This window comes from Acomys minous (genome assembly GCF_964271855.1).
Source record: "Acomys minous genome assembly, chromosome: 16".
NCBI lineage: Eukaryota > Metazoa > Chordata > Mammalia > Rodentia > Muridae > Acomys > Acomys minous.
Genome location: NC_140498.1, coordinates 86,654,475 through 86,669,355, shown reverse-complemented (window position 1 = coordinate 86,669,355; position 14,881 = coordinate 86,654,475). Strand labels below are relative to the sequence as shown.

Below are 14,881 nucleotides of genomic sequence, written 5' to 3'. Positions count from 1 at the left end.
CACCCTGCACCGCCCTTTCTAGAAACCCTTTCTTTACCAGGTGCTCCACAGCTTCTGCTGCTGCTGCTGCCCTAGGGGAGCCAGCATGGTGCCCAGCCCCACCTCTGCAGCATCCAGCTGTACCATCAGCTTCAAACTGGCTCCGCCCCCACCAGCATCTCTCTCGATTACTGTACAATTAATGTATAAAATAAGCGCTCTCCTTCCCTGCGGCACGCCCACCACATTCTCTTTGGTGGCAACCCATACCAGCCTACCAGTTAGAGTGCCAGCCTACTGCAGGGCCCAGACTGCCCCGTAATTAGCATGATCTTGGGGTACACTCCCGCTGTGGGCACATGGTTTTACAAAGCCTCTTGCTGGTCTGTACTCTGGAATGCTAGATCAGGGTGACGAGCTGAGGAGGCTCTCCATGCATGGCTACGTTAGGCTCTGCTCCCTCCCACCTCCCCAGAGGTGACACGGCCTGTGGTCTGTTGTGCAGGGTGCTGGAGCCACCTGACCTAACACCTAACCGAGCATTGGAGAGGGGCAGGGGGGCTAGTTGAAGGGTAACACCAAGGGGATGAAGCAGCTGGGTTAGCATCCACCAGAACCTGGGGCCCAGGTGCCCACTGCTGCCAAAGGGAAGGCCTCCAGGGTGGGCACTCCTCTCACAGGGGCCAGTTGCATCACACAAATGGGAAGAAGAAGCTGAAAGGCAGCCTGGCGTTGATGGTGGGGGGCGCTCGGAAGCCTGCCTCTGCAGGGGCTGCCACATCCACAAATGTCACTGTAGTGGAAATGACGATCGTCCTCTCAGGCCCTGGGAGAGGCTATAATGGAAAGACAGAGAATCAACACCCTCATGTTCCTCGCTCATCCGCCATCCTGTGAGCCTGAGTCTAGCAGGTATGTGGAGGCCCTAAGGCCCTACGTGGCTGAGGTGCGCTATGCAACAGGCTGGTCCAGCAGTAGCAACCACAGTTCAGGGGGTCACAAGAATTGTGACCACAAATAAAACCTGTCAGTTTCCCCCTCTAAATATAAGTTAAAGGATAATTAAGTTAAAGGATAATTATGAAATTGGCTTATAACTCAAAATTATGTTAGGCAGGATAGCACTTGCCCACTAACACTCGGGAGGCTGAGGCCGAGGGTCACAAGGTTGAAACCAGACTGGGCTACCTGAGAAGATCCTATGTCCGAATACCTAAACCCAGCAGGCGCAGCAACGACGCTTATATTCCCTGCACGTGGGAACTGTGACATGAGGACTAACAGCTCAAGTCCATCCTTGAGACCTTGTTTCAAAAGAATTGAAATCCAAATAAAAATGATAATCTTTTACCAAGTAATACATTTTTCCTGTCATACTTGCTATCGTCTGGCCTTCTGTCTTCATCTAGTCCTTTATTTTGTTGGGACTTATTTTTTCTTCTGTGTGAGGATGCAGGTTGGCCCAGATTTAGAATGGGCCTATAGTAAAAGGCGGTGTGGGGGTGTCACACGCCTTTAATCCCAGCACTAGGGCCGGGCATGGTGGCTCACGCATTTAATCCCAGCACTCAGGAGGCAGGGGCAGGTAGATTGCTGTGAGTTCGAGGCCAGCCTGGTCTACAAAGCTAGTCTAGAACAGCCAAGGCTAACACAGAGAGACCCTGTTTCAAAAAACAAACAAACAAACAAACAAACAAAAAATCCCAGCACTCAGGAGGCAGAGGCTGGTGGACCTGTGAGAGCATGGTCTACTAAGAATCCTAGGACAGGGTTGGAGAAATGGCTCAGTACTTAAGAGCACTGTCGGTTTTCCCAGAGGCACTGAGTTCAATTCCCAGCAATCATGCTGGCTTACAACCATCTATACTGGAATCTGATGCCGTCATCTGGCATGCAGGTTTACATGTAGATAGAGCACTCATAAATAAAATAAATAAATAAAATCTAAAAAAAAAAAAAAAAGAAAAAGAAAGTCCCAGGATAGCCAGGGCTACAGGGAAAAACTCTTTCTTGAAAAACTAAAAAATTGGGGCTGGAAAGATGGCTCAGTGGTTAAGAGGACTGTCTGCTCTTCTGAAGGACCCAGGTTCAATTCCTAGTACCCACAAGGCAGCTCACAACTGTCTGTAACTCCAGTTCCAAGGGATCTGACACGCCCACACCAATTCACATAAAATAAAAATTAAATAAATGAAAAAAAAAACCATAACCCAAAACAGCAACAACAACAGAAAGAGCCGCACCGCAGGCCACGGAGCTGGGCGGCAGCGGCCTACCTCTGGAACCGAGATGAGCTGGGCCGTCACATTAACGATCCTGGCCTGGGGGTTCAGCAGAGACCCATACTTAGTCCATCTCACTTCTAGACCCAAGGCCACAGGGAGCTGGCAAGAACCCTACAAAAGAACACCAGATTAAACCAGAATATTACCAATCACAAGTCAAACTAAATCTGCAGCTGAGCACCTGAATGATAAAATATTTGCCAATTACAAAAAGTTTGGAACACAAGGGTGAACATGACACACAAGTTCAGGTACAGACAGCTCTACGGAGCCTGTGTTATTAAAGCATCCAGTACTACACCAACTGTACCAGCTGGTGAGAGACAGAGTCCGGCCCTCCCACTTCCAAACCTGGAGTCACTGTGGAGGTGGGACCACCAGGGACTCTACCAGCCCACATCCACCTCAGAGATGCTTCTGGACACTGGCCTGTACCTGGCCAGCAGAGGGGCAGCAGGGAAGAAACTAAGAGAAAAGGTGGACTTGATTGTACTTCTGTTAAGATGCAAATAGGAAACAGATCCTGTTTCATCTAATTTCATCACCTAACAAAGAAGATACAACATGTGGATATGGAGAGATGGCTCTGCAGTTAAGAATACTACCTGTGGGCTGGAGAGATGGCTCAGCGGTTAAGAGCACTGACTGCTCTTCCAGAGGTCATGAGTTCAATTCCCAGCAACCACAAGGTGGCTCACAACCATCTATAATGTGATCTGATGTGCATTGTATACATAATAAATAAATAATAAATATTAAAAAAAAAAAAAAAGAATACTACCTGTGCTGGGCGTGGTGGTGCACACCTTTAATCCCAGCACTCGGGAGGCAGAGGCAGGGGGATCGCTGTGAGTTCGAGGCAAGCCTGGTCTACAAAGCAAGTCCAGGACAGCCAAGGCTACACAGAGAAACTCTGTCTCAAAAAAAAAAAAAAAGACTACTACCTGTATTCTTACTCTTGTAGGACCACAGGGGTTCAGTTCCAGCATCCACGTGGCAGCTCACACCTGTCACTCCACTTCTACACCCTTTTCTAGCCTCTGCATGCATGCACTGCAATGTAAACACTCATACACATGACTGGATGTTTTGGTTTTGGTTTTGGTTTTTTGAGACAGGGTTTCTCTGTGTAGCCCTGGCTGTCCTGGACTTGCTTTGTAGATCCGCCTGTCTCTGCCTTCCAAGTGCTAGGATTAAAGGCGTGTGTCACTATGCCTGGCTACATGATTTTTTTTTATTATTTATTTACTGTATATGAGCACTTTATCTGCAGAAGAGGGCACCAGATTACACCATAGATGGTTGTGAGCCGCCATGTGGTTGCTGAGAGTTGAACTCGGGACCTCTGGAAAAGCAGGCAGCACTCTTAACCACTGAGCCATCTCTCCAGCCCCACATGATTGTTTTTTATTAAAAAGAAAAAGAAAAAGAAAAGCCAGGCATTACACTCCTTTGATCCCAGCACTTAGAAAGCAGAGGCAAGTGAATCTCTGAGTTCAAGGCCAACCTTGTCTATGTTGGAGGCAGAGCCAGTGTCTACATGATATAAAAGCAAATAGCACAGAGGACGTATAGGGGCACACACCTTCAATCCTGGCCTCAGGGGGAGGCAGAGGGAGGCAGATACTTTGAGTCCAAGGCTAGCCTGGACTATACAGTGAGTTCCAGGACAGCCGGGACTTTATAGAGACCCTGTCACAAACCAACTAAACAAAGGTTAAGAGTATGTCATCTTCAGTGAGGAGCCAGCCTGAGTGAAATCCAACTCTGCCCCAGGACCTCTGCTTGGGCAGCGCCAAGTTAAATGGACACTGGGCCCCCCAGACCTTCCTCTTGCTGGTAACTGTGGAAGTGCAGGAGCTGCACAGTGGGTAGGTGAGGAGCTCCCTAAGCTATGATACTTTCCTGTATGTTTGAATTTCCACAGATATTTTTCTAAATTATGTCCTGGCATTAAAAAGCTAGCAGACCTGCTAAACTGGAGACTGCCAAGGCAGTAACAGGATTCCTTAGCTTGCCTCTTAGAAACTCTGTCACTGAGCCAGCTTGCCAATATCCTGTTGCTAGAAGCTGCAGGTGCAGTGGGTGTGAACAACAGATGCCCTGGGCCTGCTTCCCCTGCAACTAATGACTGGTGTCCTTACCCAGTGCCAGGAAGCTAAGAGCCATACCCCAGGTTCACTGGAGGCTGAGCACAGGGGCTAAGCCATCTTTGGAGTGGGGATCTGGTGAGGTTCCTCTCCCCACAGCACCACTCCTTATAAATATACAAAGAGATAATGAGAGGCCTGAAGCAGCAGTGACAAGAAATAGCTGGGCAATTAGGGGAGAATGGGGTGCACACCTCCGCTGGGGACAGCCCACACTTTGCTGCTAAGACAAAAGGAGAAGGTGGGCGGGAGAGTCACGTGTGACCAGGAAGCTATTTGTAGGATGTCAGCTTCCATTAAACTCTTTGGGGAACTTTGGAATTGAAAGAGCTCATGTGTAGGTGGGCTGCCATTATAGCCCAGAGGGCATAGAAAAAGGAGTGGAGCCACCACATGCCTGAGGAAGGCTTACTGCATCACTGCTGTCCAAGCTGACCATCCTGGACTAGAAGACTGGAGGAAGGTCTGGGGGACCCAACACCCTGCATTTTGGATTATGTGCATGGCCATGATGACTGGGAAAGTCGCAAGGCTAGATGGGAAATCCACTGTTCATGCTCGCCTCACAGAAAGGCTAGAGATAACGGTATTTCAGCATGCCCAAGTTTTGACTGTAGTCACCACATGAGGCCATTGGTGGTTTCAGATTTAGATGTCACATTTTTGGATCAGGGGATTTCTCAACCATAGTGACTATGGTGGTCACTTGTGCTCCCAGTTTATGGAGTGACCACTATGTCCTGCCAACAGCAAAATGAACTTAAGCCCCTGGACAACCCTGGGAGGTCAGTGATGTTGTTTCTGAAGGGCTCTAGTAGGCCCAACCATGACAACACGGCCCTTCTCCCCCATTCCCTCTGCCTTGTTAAATCCTTAGATTACATTCCTGAAGCTAGCCACCAAGGTCTCCTCACTATCTGTCCACTTCCTCCTCCTGAGGCTGACTACCAGGGTCCAGCTATCAAAGTATTGAAGTCCAGCAATCAAAAGCCCCCTTGGGCTACCCTAATTAACATGCCCAATTAAAATTAAACACCTCATCCTTAAATGGGGTTTGCCTTTATAAACTGCCACTTTCCCATGGGCCATGCCTGTCTCTGCCCTCTGGGGCACACATCAGCCCCTCCACCCCCAGCCCTTTGTCCCCTCCCCTTCTCTCTGTCCTCTATCCTCCATCTCCTCTCTTTTGGTTTTTAAAGTCAGGGTTTCTCTGTGTAGCCCTGGCTGACCTGGACTCCCACCCGAGCCCGCCTGTGGCCCACAGCATCCTCTCACTCTTTACCTTCATATTGGAGGAGAGGGTGACAAAGTGCACGGGCACCCAGTCCTGCACATCCTGGGCCCGGGAATTCCCAAACGCAGCCACGTAGTCAGGGAAGGCCTGGCCTCTCAGCAGATCCTGCATCTTCTGGGCCAGGAGCCCACATGGGATGGTGCCTGTCAGTCTTTGGGAAGGAAAGAGAAGCCAACTGAGGGAGGCACTGACAACCTCCAGGACACGCCTGCCTCTATACTTCCTTCCATCCTTCCTTCCTCTCCAAAACGTGGTCCTCTAACTGCTGAGGCGGCCCTGTCTTTGGGGCATCTTGGTCAAGGAGAGGACCCAACCTGTGTTCCTCCATCTCTCTCTGTATGCGGAGCCATGGCCAGAAGCCAGGCTTTCCCAGGGCCTATCCTGTAGGGTGCTGGCACATGCAAGTTCCTCAGTAAGGAACCAGGGTTTATCCTGGGCTCTGCCTCCTGGCATCCTGCGGTAAAGTGCTCAGTGGGGATCTTGGGAAGAAATGCTGAGCAGAGACCTGAGCTAGCAATCAAACGAGAGACAGAAGTTACTCCAAAGATGTGGGAAGGGCATGGGTGTGTGTGTGGGGAAATAGAAGGCACAAAAACAAGGGTTTGTGCCAGGTGTGGTGGCACACGCCTTGATTCCCAGCATACAGGGAGGCAGAGGCAGGCAGGACTCTGTGGAGTTCGAGGCCAGCCTGGTCTATAAAGAGAGTCCAGGACAGCCAAGGCTACAAAGAGAAACTCTGTCACATAGAAAGGGGGGGGGTCTGTTTGTACAGAGAGGGAATTAAGCAACAAATGTGCAGAACCAAAGAAATGCCATCACAGTGCTCAAGAGGCTGAGGAAGGGGCATCAGGAGTTTGAGTCTAGCCTGAGCTATGTAGGGAGGCCTTGTTTCCCATAGCACATTCCAGTTTTCTTTCAGTGGTTTTCTTGTGCTGTAAAAATTAAAAATCCAGAAACAGGAAGGATGTTCAGGGAAAATATTTTTGCTCAGAACTCAAATGCTAGTTGCTATTTACCCTTAGCCACGAAGCACTCTGAGCTCTGAGCTCAGTCTCTACCATGGTTGGGATGGAAAGGGCTGCATGCTTTTGCTAGCTGCTTAGTTAACATGGAAGGGCGGGCGCTTTCTTTGCCTCTCACCTGAGTTGACAGCCAGACTGCACATTGTAGCCAAATAGCACAGGGTCCCGGAGCCCCTCGCCCGAGAGGCAGTCCTGCTTGGCTGTGCTACGAAGAATAGTAAGTTGGCCGTGTCTGTTCGTTGTTTGGATAATCCCAGCCATTCACAGACTGTTAAGGGACAGTCAACAGTTCCAGAGCAGCCAGACTGCCCAGGAATCAGACAGCATCACTGTGCAACCTGAGCGAGGTGCAATCCCCTCTCGGGAACCCTGGCTTGTTCCCAGGAAGGGGCAAAAGATGCAGGTAAATCTCCTCGACTAGATTGCCTCCAAGACTAATTCCAGCCAGCTGTGGTGGCCAGGCCTGTGACAAGCTACTCAAAAGGCTAAGGAGGCTTGCACAATTGAGGACTACCTGAACTATAAGTGAGTTCAAGACCAGGCAGGGCACAGCTTGGGGGCAGAGCAATAGTATGCTCAAGTCAATCTCCTCCAAGAGAAAAACAGATCAAGTTCCACTTTTCAAAGCTACAAAGTTTGTTTAAGAGTCTATTTAAATGCGACCTGGCCAGGTGTGGTGGCACATGCCACAGGAATCCTGAGATCAAGGCCAAGGTCAGCCTCAGACACAAAGCAACACCAAGGAATGACCTTTAATGCCAGCAGCACTCAGGAGGCAGAGGCAGAAGGATGCGTGTGAGTTTGAGGCCTGCAGGTCTCTACTTAAGGCCAACCCATCACATTTCACAGCCCAGAGGAAGCTCTGGCCAGCCAGGCGCCTCCTTCCCACAGCAGCCTTGGCAACAAATGAAAGCACAGCTCGCCCATGTAGACAGGGAAGGTGACCATCTCCACAGACCCAAGAAAAGGATACCCCTTCTGAGGCAAAAAGCCAGCGGCCAGCGGGAGTCCCACCCTGTAACCAGGGTTGCCACTGAGAGGAACAGGCTTGGTTCCATGCTGAAAGACACGGTGACATCCTGTGCAACGTTACTTAGGTAACAGGCGCGGGGGCATGAGAGGCAGCATCTGGAAGAACAGCCCCCCCCCTTCTCAAGTATAAATGGATCCCAGAGTGGGAGGACAGCACTTGTGAGCCCGCAAGCATGGGACAGCACCCGGCTTCCAGCAAACGCACACGCCACTGCCGGCACGGGCTGGGGAGCTGGGCCACGCTTCTAAACGGATTGTGCCCCCAGAAGTCAGGCTTTCCTCAACTTGCCAGCCAAACACAACTCTCACACGTACCTGAATAAAGAGAATCTCAAACTTCTGTTGCAGGAGACTCACTGTGCTGCTCAATGTCCCAAGAACGAGGGAGAGGCCAGCGTCCTGGACCTGGCCTGTGGCGGTGTACACCAGACGGTACTGCACCTGGGGCAGAATGGGCTCATCCACCTCTGCCCACGCCCACTCAGCAGCCACAGAGAAGCCAGCCCCCCACTCTGCTGTCCAATCACATCAATGACACCCCCGAGCATCCCAGTGGACAGTCACCAAGCTTCTCTGTCAGGTCAGCTGACTCAAGCACAATGTGAACAGCCTAGTTTTGCAGAAGAAATGAGCTCAATCAAATAAATGGTGCTGACAATAAACTGTATGTGTGGTGTATGACCGTGAGTATGTGAGTCTGTGTGTACCCATGTGTGCACATGCAGAGGCTAGACCATGACAGTGAGTACCTTGCTCTGTAATTGCGTGACTTACTGCCTAGAGACAGTCTCTCACTAAACCAGCCCCGACTAGGAAATGCTGATATATGCTTGCAAATGTTGGATTTATGGAGACATGTAAAGACCTCTGATGAGAGAGAGCAGAACAGCAGAAGCAACTGGGGGCCAGGCATCACCACAGTATGGCGAGAGACCACCAGGCTGGAGGCAGGCAGTCAGACTGCAAGGCTGTACCAGGCACCTACCTGGAGAACAACGTTGCTGCAGAGTCTGTCTTGCCCAGAGCTGACCAGAGACGGCCGCAGGACACCATGGCCTTCTAAGCGGGTCAGCGTGTGATTGAGAGACCGATACATGACAGACTGGATCTTGATGGAGACCTGAGAGGGAAGACAGTACAGCCTTAGTTATGAGGCTACTACATGCGACATACAGCACAGGTGACCCTGTTTGCAACAAATGCAAAGCACAGGACACGCACACGGCCACACATTGTGCAGGCTATGAAGCCACTTTTGCAAGAGTACAGGCATTTCCAAGCAATCACACACACATACACACATGTTCAGAGAAAACTCATAAAGCAGCATTTTAAGATGCCTATTCATGGGGCTGGAGAGATGGCTCAGAGGTTAGGAACACTGACAGCACTTCAAGAGGTCCTGAGTTCAATTCCCAACAACTACATGGTGGCTCACAACCATCTATAATGAGTTCTGATGTCCTCTTCTGGCCTGCAGGTATTACATGCAGGCAGAGCACTGTATTGTTAATAAATAAATCTTTTTTTTTTTTAAGCCTATTCATCAATGAAATGGAAACAACCGGAAAGTCCATCAGCTAAGAAATGGACCAGGGCTGGAGAGATGACTCAAGGGCTGGAGAGATGGCTCAGAGGTTAAGAGCACTGCCTGCTCTTCCAAAGATCCTGAGTTCAATTCCCAGCAACCATCTATAATGAGAGCTGGTGCCCTCTTCTAGCATGCAGACGTACATTCAGGCAAAACACTGTATACTTAATAAATAAATAAATCTTCTTAAAAAAAGAAAGAAAGAAAGAAATGGACCACACAAGTGTCCATCTGTACAAAGAACATTACTCACACATAAAAATCAAATGCCTCTTTAATCCCAGCACTCAGGAGGCAGAGGCAGGTGGATCGCTGTGAGTTCGAGGCCAGCCTGGTCTACAAAGTGAGTCCAGGACAGCCAAGGCTACACAGAGAGACCCTGTCTCAAAAAACAAAAACAAAAATCAAATTCCCAGGCTGGAGAGATGGCTCAGTGGTTAAGAGCACTGACTGTTCTTCCAAAGGGCCTAGGTTCAATTCCCAGCACCCACATGGCAGCTCACAACTGTCTGTAACTCCAATTCCAAGGGATCTTACACCCTTATATCAATGTACATAAAATAGAAAATTAAAAAAACTAAACTTAAAAAAAAATCAAATGCTCAAACATGCTACATCATGGGTAAGTCTTGAAAACATCAAAAGCTGGGTGTGGTGGCACACACCTGTAATCCCAGCACTTGGAGGGCAGAGGCAGGCGGATCCCTTTGACTTCGAGGCTAGCCTGGTCTACAAACTAAGTCCAGGACAGCCAAGGCTAACACGGAGAAACTCTGTCTCAGAAACAAAACAAAAATTAAAAAACATCAAGGAAAAAAGCCAGACATCAAAAGCCACATACACTGCAGACTCCACTAGACGTGGAGTGTCTATACAGGCAAATGCACAGAAACCAAAATGGTCACCAGGGCCTGGAGCAGAACAGAGAAAACGATGGGATGACACCTAAGGGGCCCTGGAATTCTTACGAGTGATGAGAACACCCTGGGGTTAGGCACTAAATGATACAGAATCGGTCACTTTGACAGAGTGGTCAGCATGTGGGAGAACAGGGTTCACAACCCAGCACCAGAAAGGGGGAAGCCTCATGGCACATTTTAAACACACACAATCCATGGCTTCACTAAGTGTGTGCACATGCACACAGAGAGAGAGAGAGAGAGAGAGAGAGAGAGAGAGAGAGAGAGAGAGAGAGAGAGAGAGAGAGAGAGAAAGAGAGAGAGAAAGAGAGAGAGAGGGAGAGAGAACATGCTCAACTCTACACTCAAGCTTAGGTTCACAGCCAGAACCCCAGCTTCCCAGAGCAAACCCTTGCCTCAGGAGATACACCCAGCCTTCCAGCCACCTCACATACAGTGGTTAACTAGGCAGGCAGCAGGATCAGGGAAACACAGAACCAAATTTTTCTTTTGGTTTTCAAGACAGGGTCTCTGTGTAGCTTTGGCTATCTTGAAACTCACTCTGTAGACAAGGCTGGCCTTGAACTCAAAGATCCCTCTGTCTCTGACTCCTGAGTGCTGGGATTAAGGGCGTGTACCACCAATGTCCAGCTTCCAGACAAACTTTTTAGCAGTATCAGGAAGTCTGGTGACTCTGACGCTACCAAGGGACATTTGTTATTGACCATCACCAGAGGAGTGACAAAGCCACAAGCAATCCCTAAGGACAGCCAAGCTGCTTCTGACACGGACTCAATTCTTGGAAGCCACTATTTGGGCAGGTACTCAAAGCACCTGCTCATTGCACTGTTTTCAATCTATGCCACGCTGTTTATGGCTTAAACTGGCAAGCATTGAAGCTGTCACCTTAGAAATAAAAAAGCAGTCCTTACATGTCTGCTCCCACGACCAAAGCAACCTACAACTGCCTATGCCTACCAAGCTGCCCCCAACGGCTTGAGTCAAGTGGGGAACCCTGGGTTGTGACTTACCTAGCTGTTGTTAAAATCAAAAGGCCACTGGGCACCAGTCTAGACATGTGGACTGGGTAGCTCTGCAATGGTAGAATCAAGGCACTTCTAGAGCCTGGAGGAGTACGTCACAGAAAGGCAGGGCACAGCTTTTGTTTGGTTTTGTCTGAGAATAGGATCTCACGGTATAGCCCTGGCTGGCCTGGAACTCTCTATGTAGACCACACTGGCCATGACCTCACAGAGACCTGCCTGCCTCTGCCTTCCAATTGCCAGGATTAATACCATATGCTTCTAAGCCTGGGTAAAGATAAACAGGAATCTTTAGATTTCTTTAGAAAAAAAAAAAGTGGGCAACCCAGGGAATGTGATACCTGTAGTTGACCTCTGGCCAACAACATATGCCTACACATTACACACCCTCCCCATTCCATCTCCACTAAATCTCTGTCTGTCTGTCTGTCTGTCTGTCTGTCTGTCTGTCTGTCTCTCTCTCTCTCTCACACACACACACACACACACACACACACACACACACACACACACACAGATTGGGGGGGTGGGGTCCCTTTACCTGTGTCGTTGAATTAGGCACCTAGACAAAAACAAACAACAACTGAGTTAGGCACAACAAAGAGATGCATTTCTACAGCTTTTTCAGACTTCAGCAGAGGCCACATTCATCATTAGAGCCAGCACCAAGACAACAGCAGTGTCCCCACTCAGGACTGGCTGTCTGTGTGCTTCTATCATGTGCTAATTACTGTATTTCCCTCTATAATCTCATCCTTACCACGACAAGCACCACTCCAGAGGCCTGCCATATTGCCTCACGGCCCTAACACTGGGGAAAGAGGCATGGCTGGGCCCTGCCTGCTGCTTTCACACACCTGTCTTCACTGGAGATGACATCCCTGGCACAGAAGATTCCCAGGGCCTGTCACTGGTCTCCTCTTCAAGCCTCAGCCTGATGACACCGTAACTCAGCTGTCTTTCCAAAAGGCTCGCCTTCTCACTCACAGCCACATACCTGCTCAGGCCAGAGTGCCCTGGGGAGGTGACAGATGAGGCATGCCTGGGACAGCCTGTGCTGAGCGCTACACCTTGCCACACTCTAGGACAACCTGAGAATTCAAACTTACTAGAACTCAGACCTGGAGGAGCAACTTAGAAAAACTGAGGAAGCCGGGCGTGGTGCCAGGCCTTTAATCCCAGCACTTGGGAGGCAGAGGCAGGCAGATCGCTGAGAATCCGAGGCCAGCCTGGTCTACAAAGGGAGTCCAGGACAGCCAAGGCTACACAGAGAAACCCTGTCTCGAAAAACCAAAAGAAAAAGAAAAAGAAAACAACAAGAGAGAGGGGAGGAGTAAAGCTGACTCTGATATGGAAGTCCAGGCGGCCCTACCCTTGCGCAACCCTAATAAAAAGCAGAAATCAGGAGCGCCTTGGACATAATCCATGGCTGAGTCACCACTTCGTTTCTGCAGCCTCCCTCTCCATCAAGTGGGCCAGGGCCTCACTCACTCACCATTCCAGCCCCGTCACCAGCTCTTAGGAAATGGCCCTTTCCTTGGGTCCTTGGTGCCCAACTAGCCCACTGCTGTTCCTGAGAGCCCACTTGTTATGGTATTGCTAGGACAGTTAGCATCACAGACATTTCAACACTGTATAACTTCTGAGGTTGTGAGAAGTCATTGAAGACCTGGTCTTGGTCATCTGTCTTGGTCAGATGAATGAAAGGAATTTTAAAACTGAATGGAAACAAGATACAACCGACTACATACAAACTTCAGCAGCCACTGATGCCACAGTGCTCCAGAGCACAACCTCACACTGGGGTGAGGCATGTGCCAAGGTCACTCTGCATCTTACAGGTGCACAGACCAGAACACAGTCCTCCAGTTCCGCTTCCAGATGACTCTTACCCTCAGAATGGCAGGGCTGCTGTAGTGAGCCAGGCTGAGGGCTTCCATCCCTTCACACTGATCTATGTCCACTCTGCGGCTGCATTCGAAGGCCTGGTTCACCAGGAACGCTGGGAACGGTGGCATACGGGGTGGGGAGGGAAACAGAACATGCTCAGCTAGCACATGGGAACTGAAGAGAGGCAGGTGTTTAAAATGGGGCTTAAGGCCAGATGGCGGTGGCGCATGCCTGTAATCCCAGCACTCAGGGAGGCAGAAACAGGCAGATCTCTGTGAGTACAAATTGAGTCCAGGACATCCAAGGCTACACAGAGAAACTCTGTCTCAAAAAACACAATAAAATAAAATAAAATGGGGCTTAAAAACTGGGTTTCCCTGGGCATGGTAGCGTACATCTTTAATCCCAGCACTTGGGAGACAGAGGCAGGTGGATCACTATGAGTTCGAGGCCAGCCTGGTCTACAAAGCCAGTCCAGGACAGCCAAGGATACACAAAGAAACCTTGCCTCAAAACAAACAAAAAACCAAAACAAAACAACTGAGTTTCAACTAGGAAAAACATGCATAAAATATTCTAAATTCAAAAAGCACAGAAGCTCCTGGGCAGTGTCTCTTTCCAATTCTGTCCTTCACCCAGGTCCCAGAGAAGCAGAACTGCCGGCTGAAGCTTTTAGAAATACTGTGCAAATAAAACACACACATCAAAGAGTTTTTTTAACAATTATTTTCCCCTTTTGGACACAGATGCATGCATGATACACTACTCTGCTTTTTCCATGAGCTACGAGCAAACCCTGAAGACCTTCCAGCAGCCTCGACGGGATAATTAGTGTTCTCTCTCGGATGCAGCATAATTACTCCCCAGTTCCCTGCTAATGGGCACCGCAGTTGTCTCTGTCTTGGCTGTCACTGTCACAATCTGCATGGGGCTTTGCATGCGGGCCACGCCTTCCTGCAGGAGCTCTGGTAATCTTGATCCATATGTTACACTACTGTTGGCGGGGTGTGACCGACTGTTCTGCCAGCTACTGCAGGAGACTATGGCTCCCACAGCTTCCAACTTTGAGCTTCGTCAATAGAAAAAGTGGAAATGGAATATGAGCTCGGCTTGTTGCTTTTTGAGACAAGGTCTCACTATGTAGCCCAGACTGGCCTCAAACTGGTGTCCTCCTTCCTCCATCTCCTAAGAGCTAGGGTTTGAGTTATGCCCATCTCACCAGACTTCAGTTGGTTTTAACTGACAATGACCTACTATGTGCACGAAGCTTCTTCTCAATAGAACATGTTACCTACCTTCTCACTACAGCCCCTCTCCACAGCCCCTCACTACAGCCCCTCACTACAGCCCCTCACTACAGCCATTCACCACAGCCCCTCACTACAGCCATTCACTACAGCCCCTCACTACAGCCATTCACTACAGCCCCTCACTACAGCCCCTCTCCACAGCCCCTCACTACAGCGCCTCACTACAGCCCTTCACTACAGCCATTCACTACAGCCCCTCACTACAGCCCCTCACTGCAGCCCCTCACTACAGCCACTCACTACAGCCATTCACTACCGCCCCTCACTACAGCCCGAAACTACAGCCATTCACTACAGCCATTCAGTACAGCCCCTCACTACAGCCATTCACTACAGCCATTCACTACAGCCCCTCACTGCAGCCCCTCACTACAGCCCCTCACTAC

The 14,881-nt window shown here is 49.7% G+C and overlaps 1 protein-coding gene across 1 annotated transcript in view; it reads right to left on the bottom strand.

Annotated features, from left to right (window-relative positions):
- Window positions 1-91: 91 nt before the first annotated feature.
- TCTN1 (tectonic family member 1) overlaps window positions 92-14,881 on the bottom strand; it is a 32,917-nt gene continuing 18,127 nt past the window's right edge. Inside the window, exons 6-14 of the mRNA XM_084762755.1 lie at window positions 13,188-13,297; window positions 11,837-11,857; window positions 8,748-8,882; window positions 8,078-8,203; window positions 7,704-7,789; window positions 6,849-6,989; window positions 5,697-5,859; window positions 2,256-2,375; window positions 92-815 (exon numbers count right to left, since the gene is read on the bottom strand). Of these exons, the coding sequence (XP_084618881.1) occupies window positions 672-815; window positions 2,256-2,375; window positions 5,697-5,859; window positions 6,849-6,989; window positions 7,704-7,789; window positions 8,078-8,203; window positions 8,748-8,882; window positions 11,837-11,857; window positions 13,188-13,297 (1,046 nt within the window). The 3' untranslated portion in view covers window positions 92-671. The remainder of the gene's footprint in view (window positions 816-2,255; window positions 2,376-5,696; window positions 5,860-6,848; window positions 6,990-7,703; window positions 7,790-8,077; window positions 8,204-8,747; window positions 8,883-11,836; window positions 11,858-13,187; window positions 13,298-14,881) is intronic.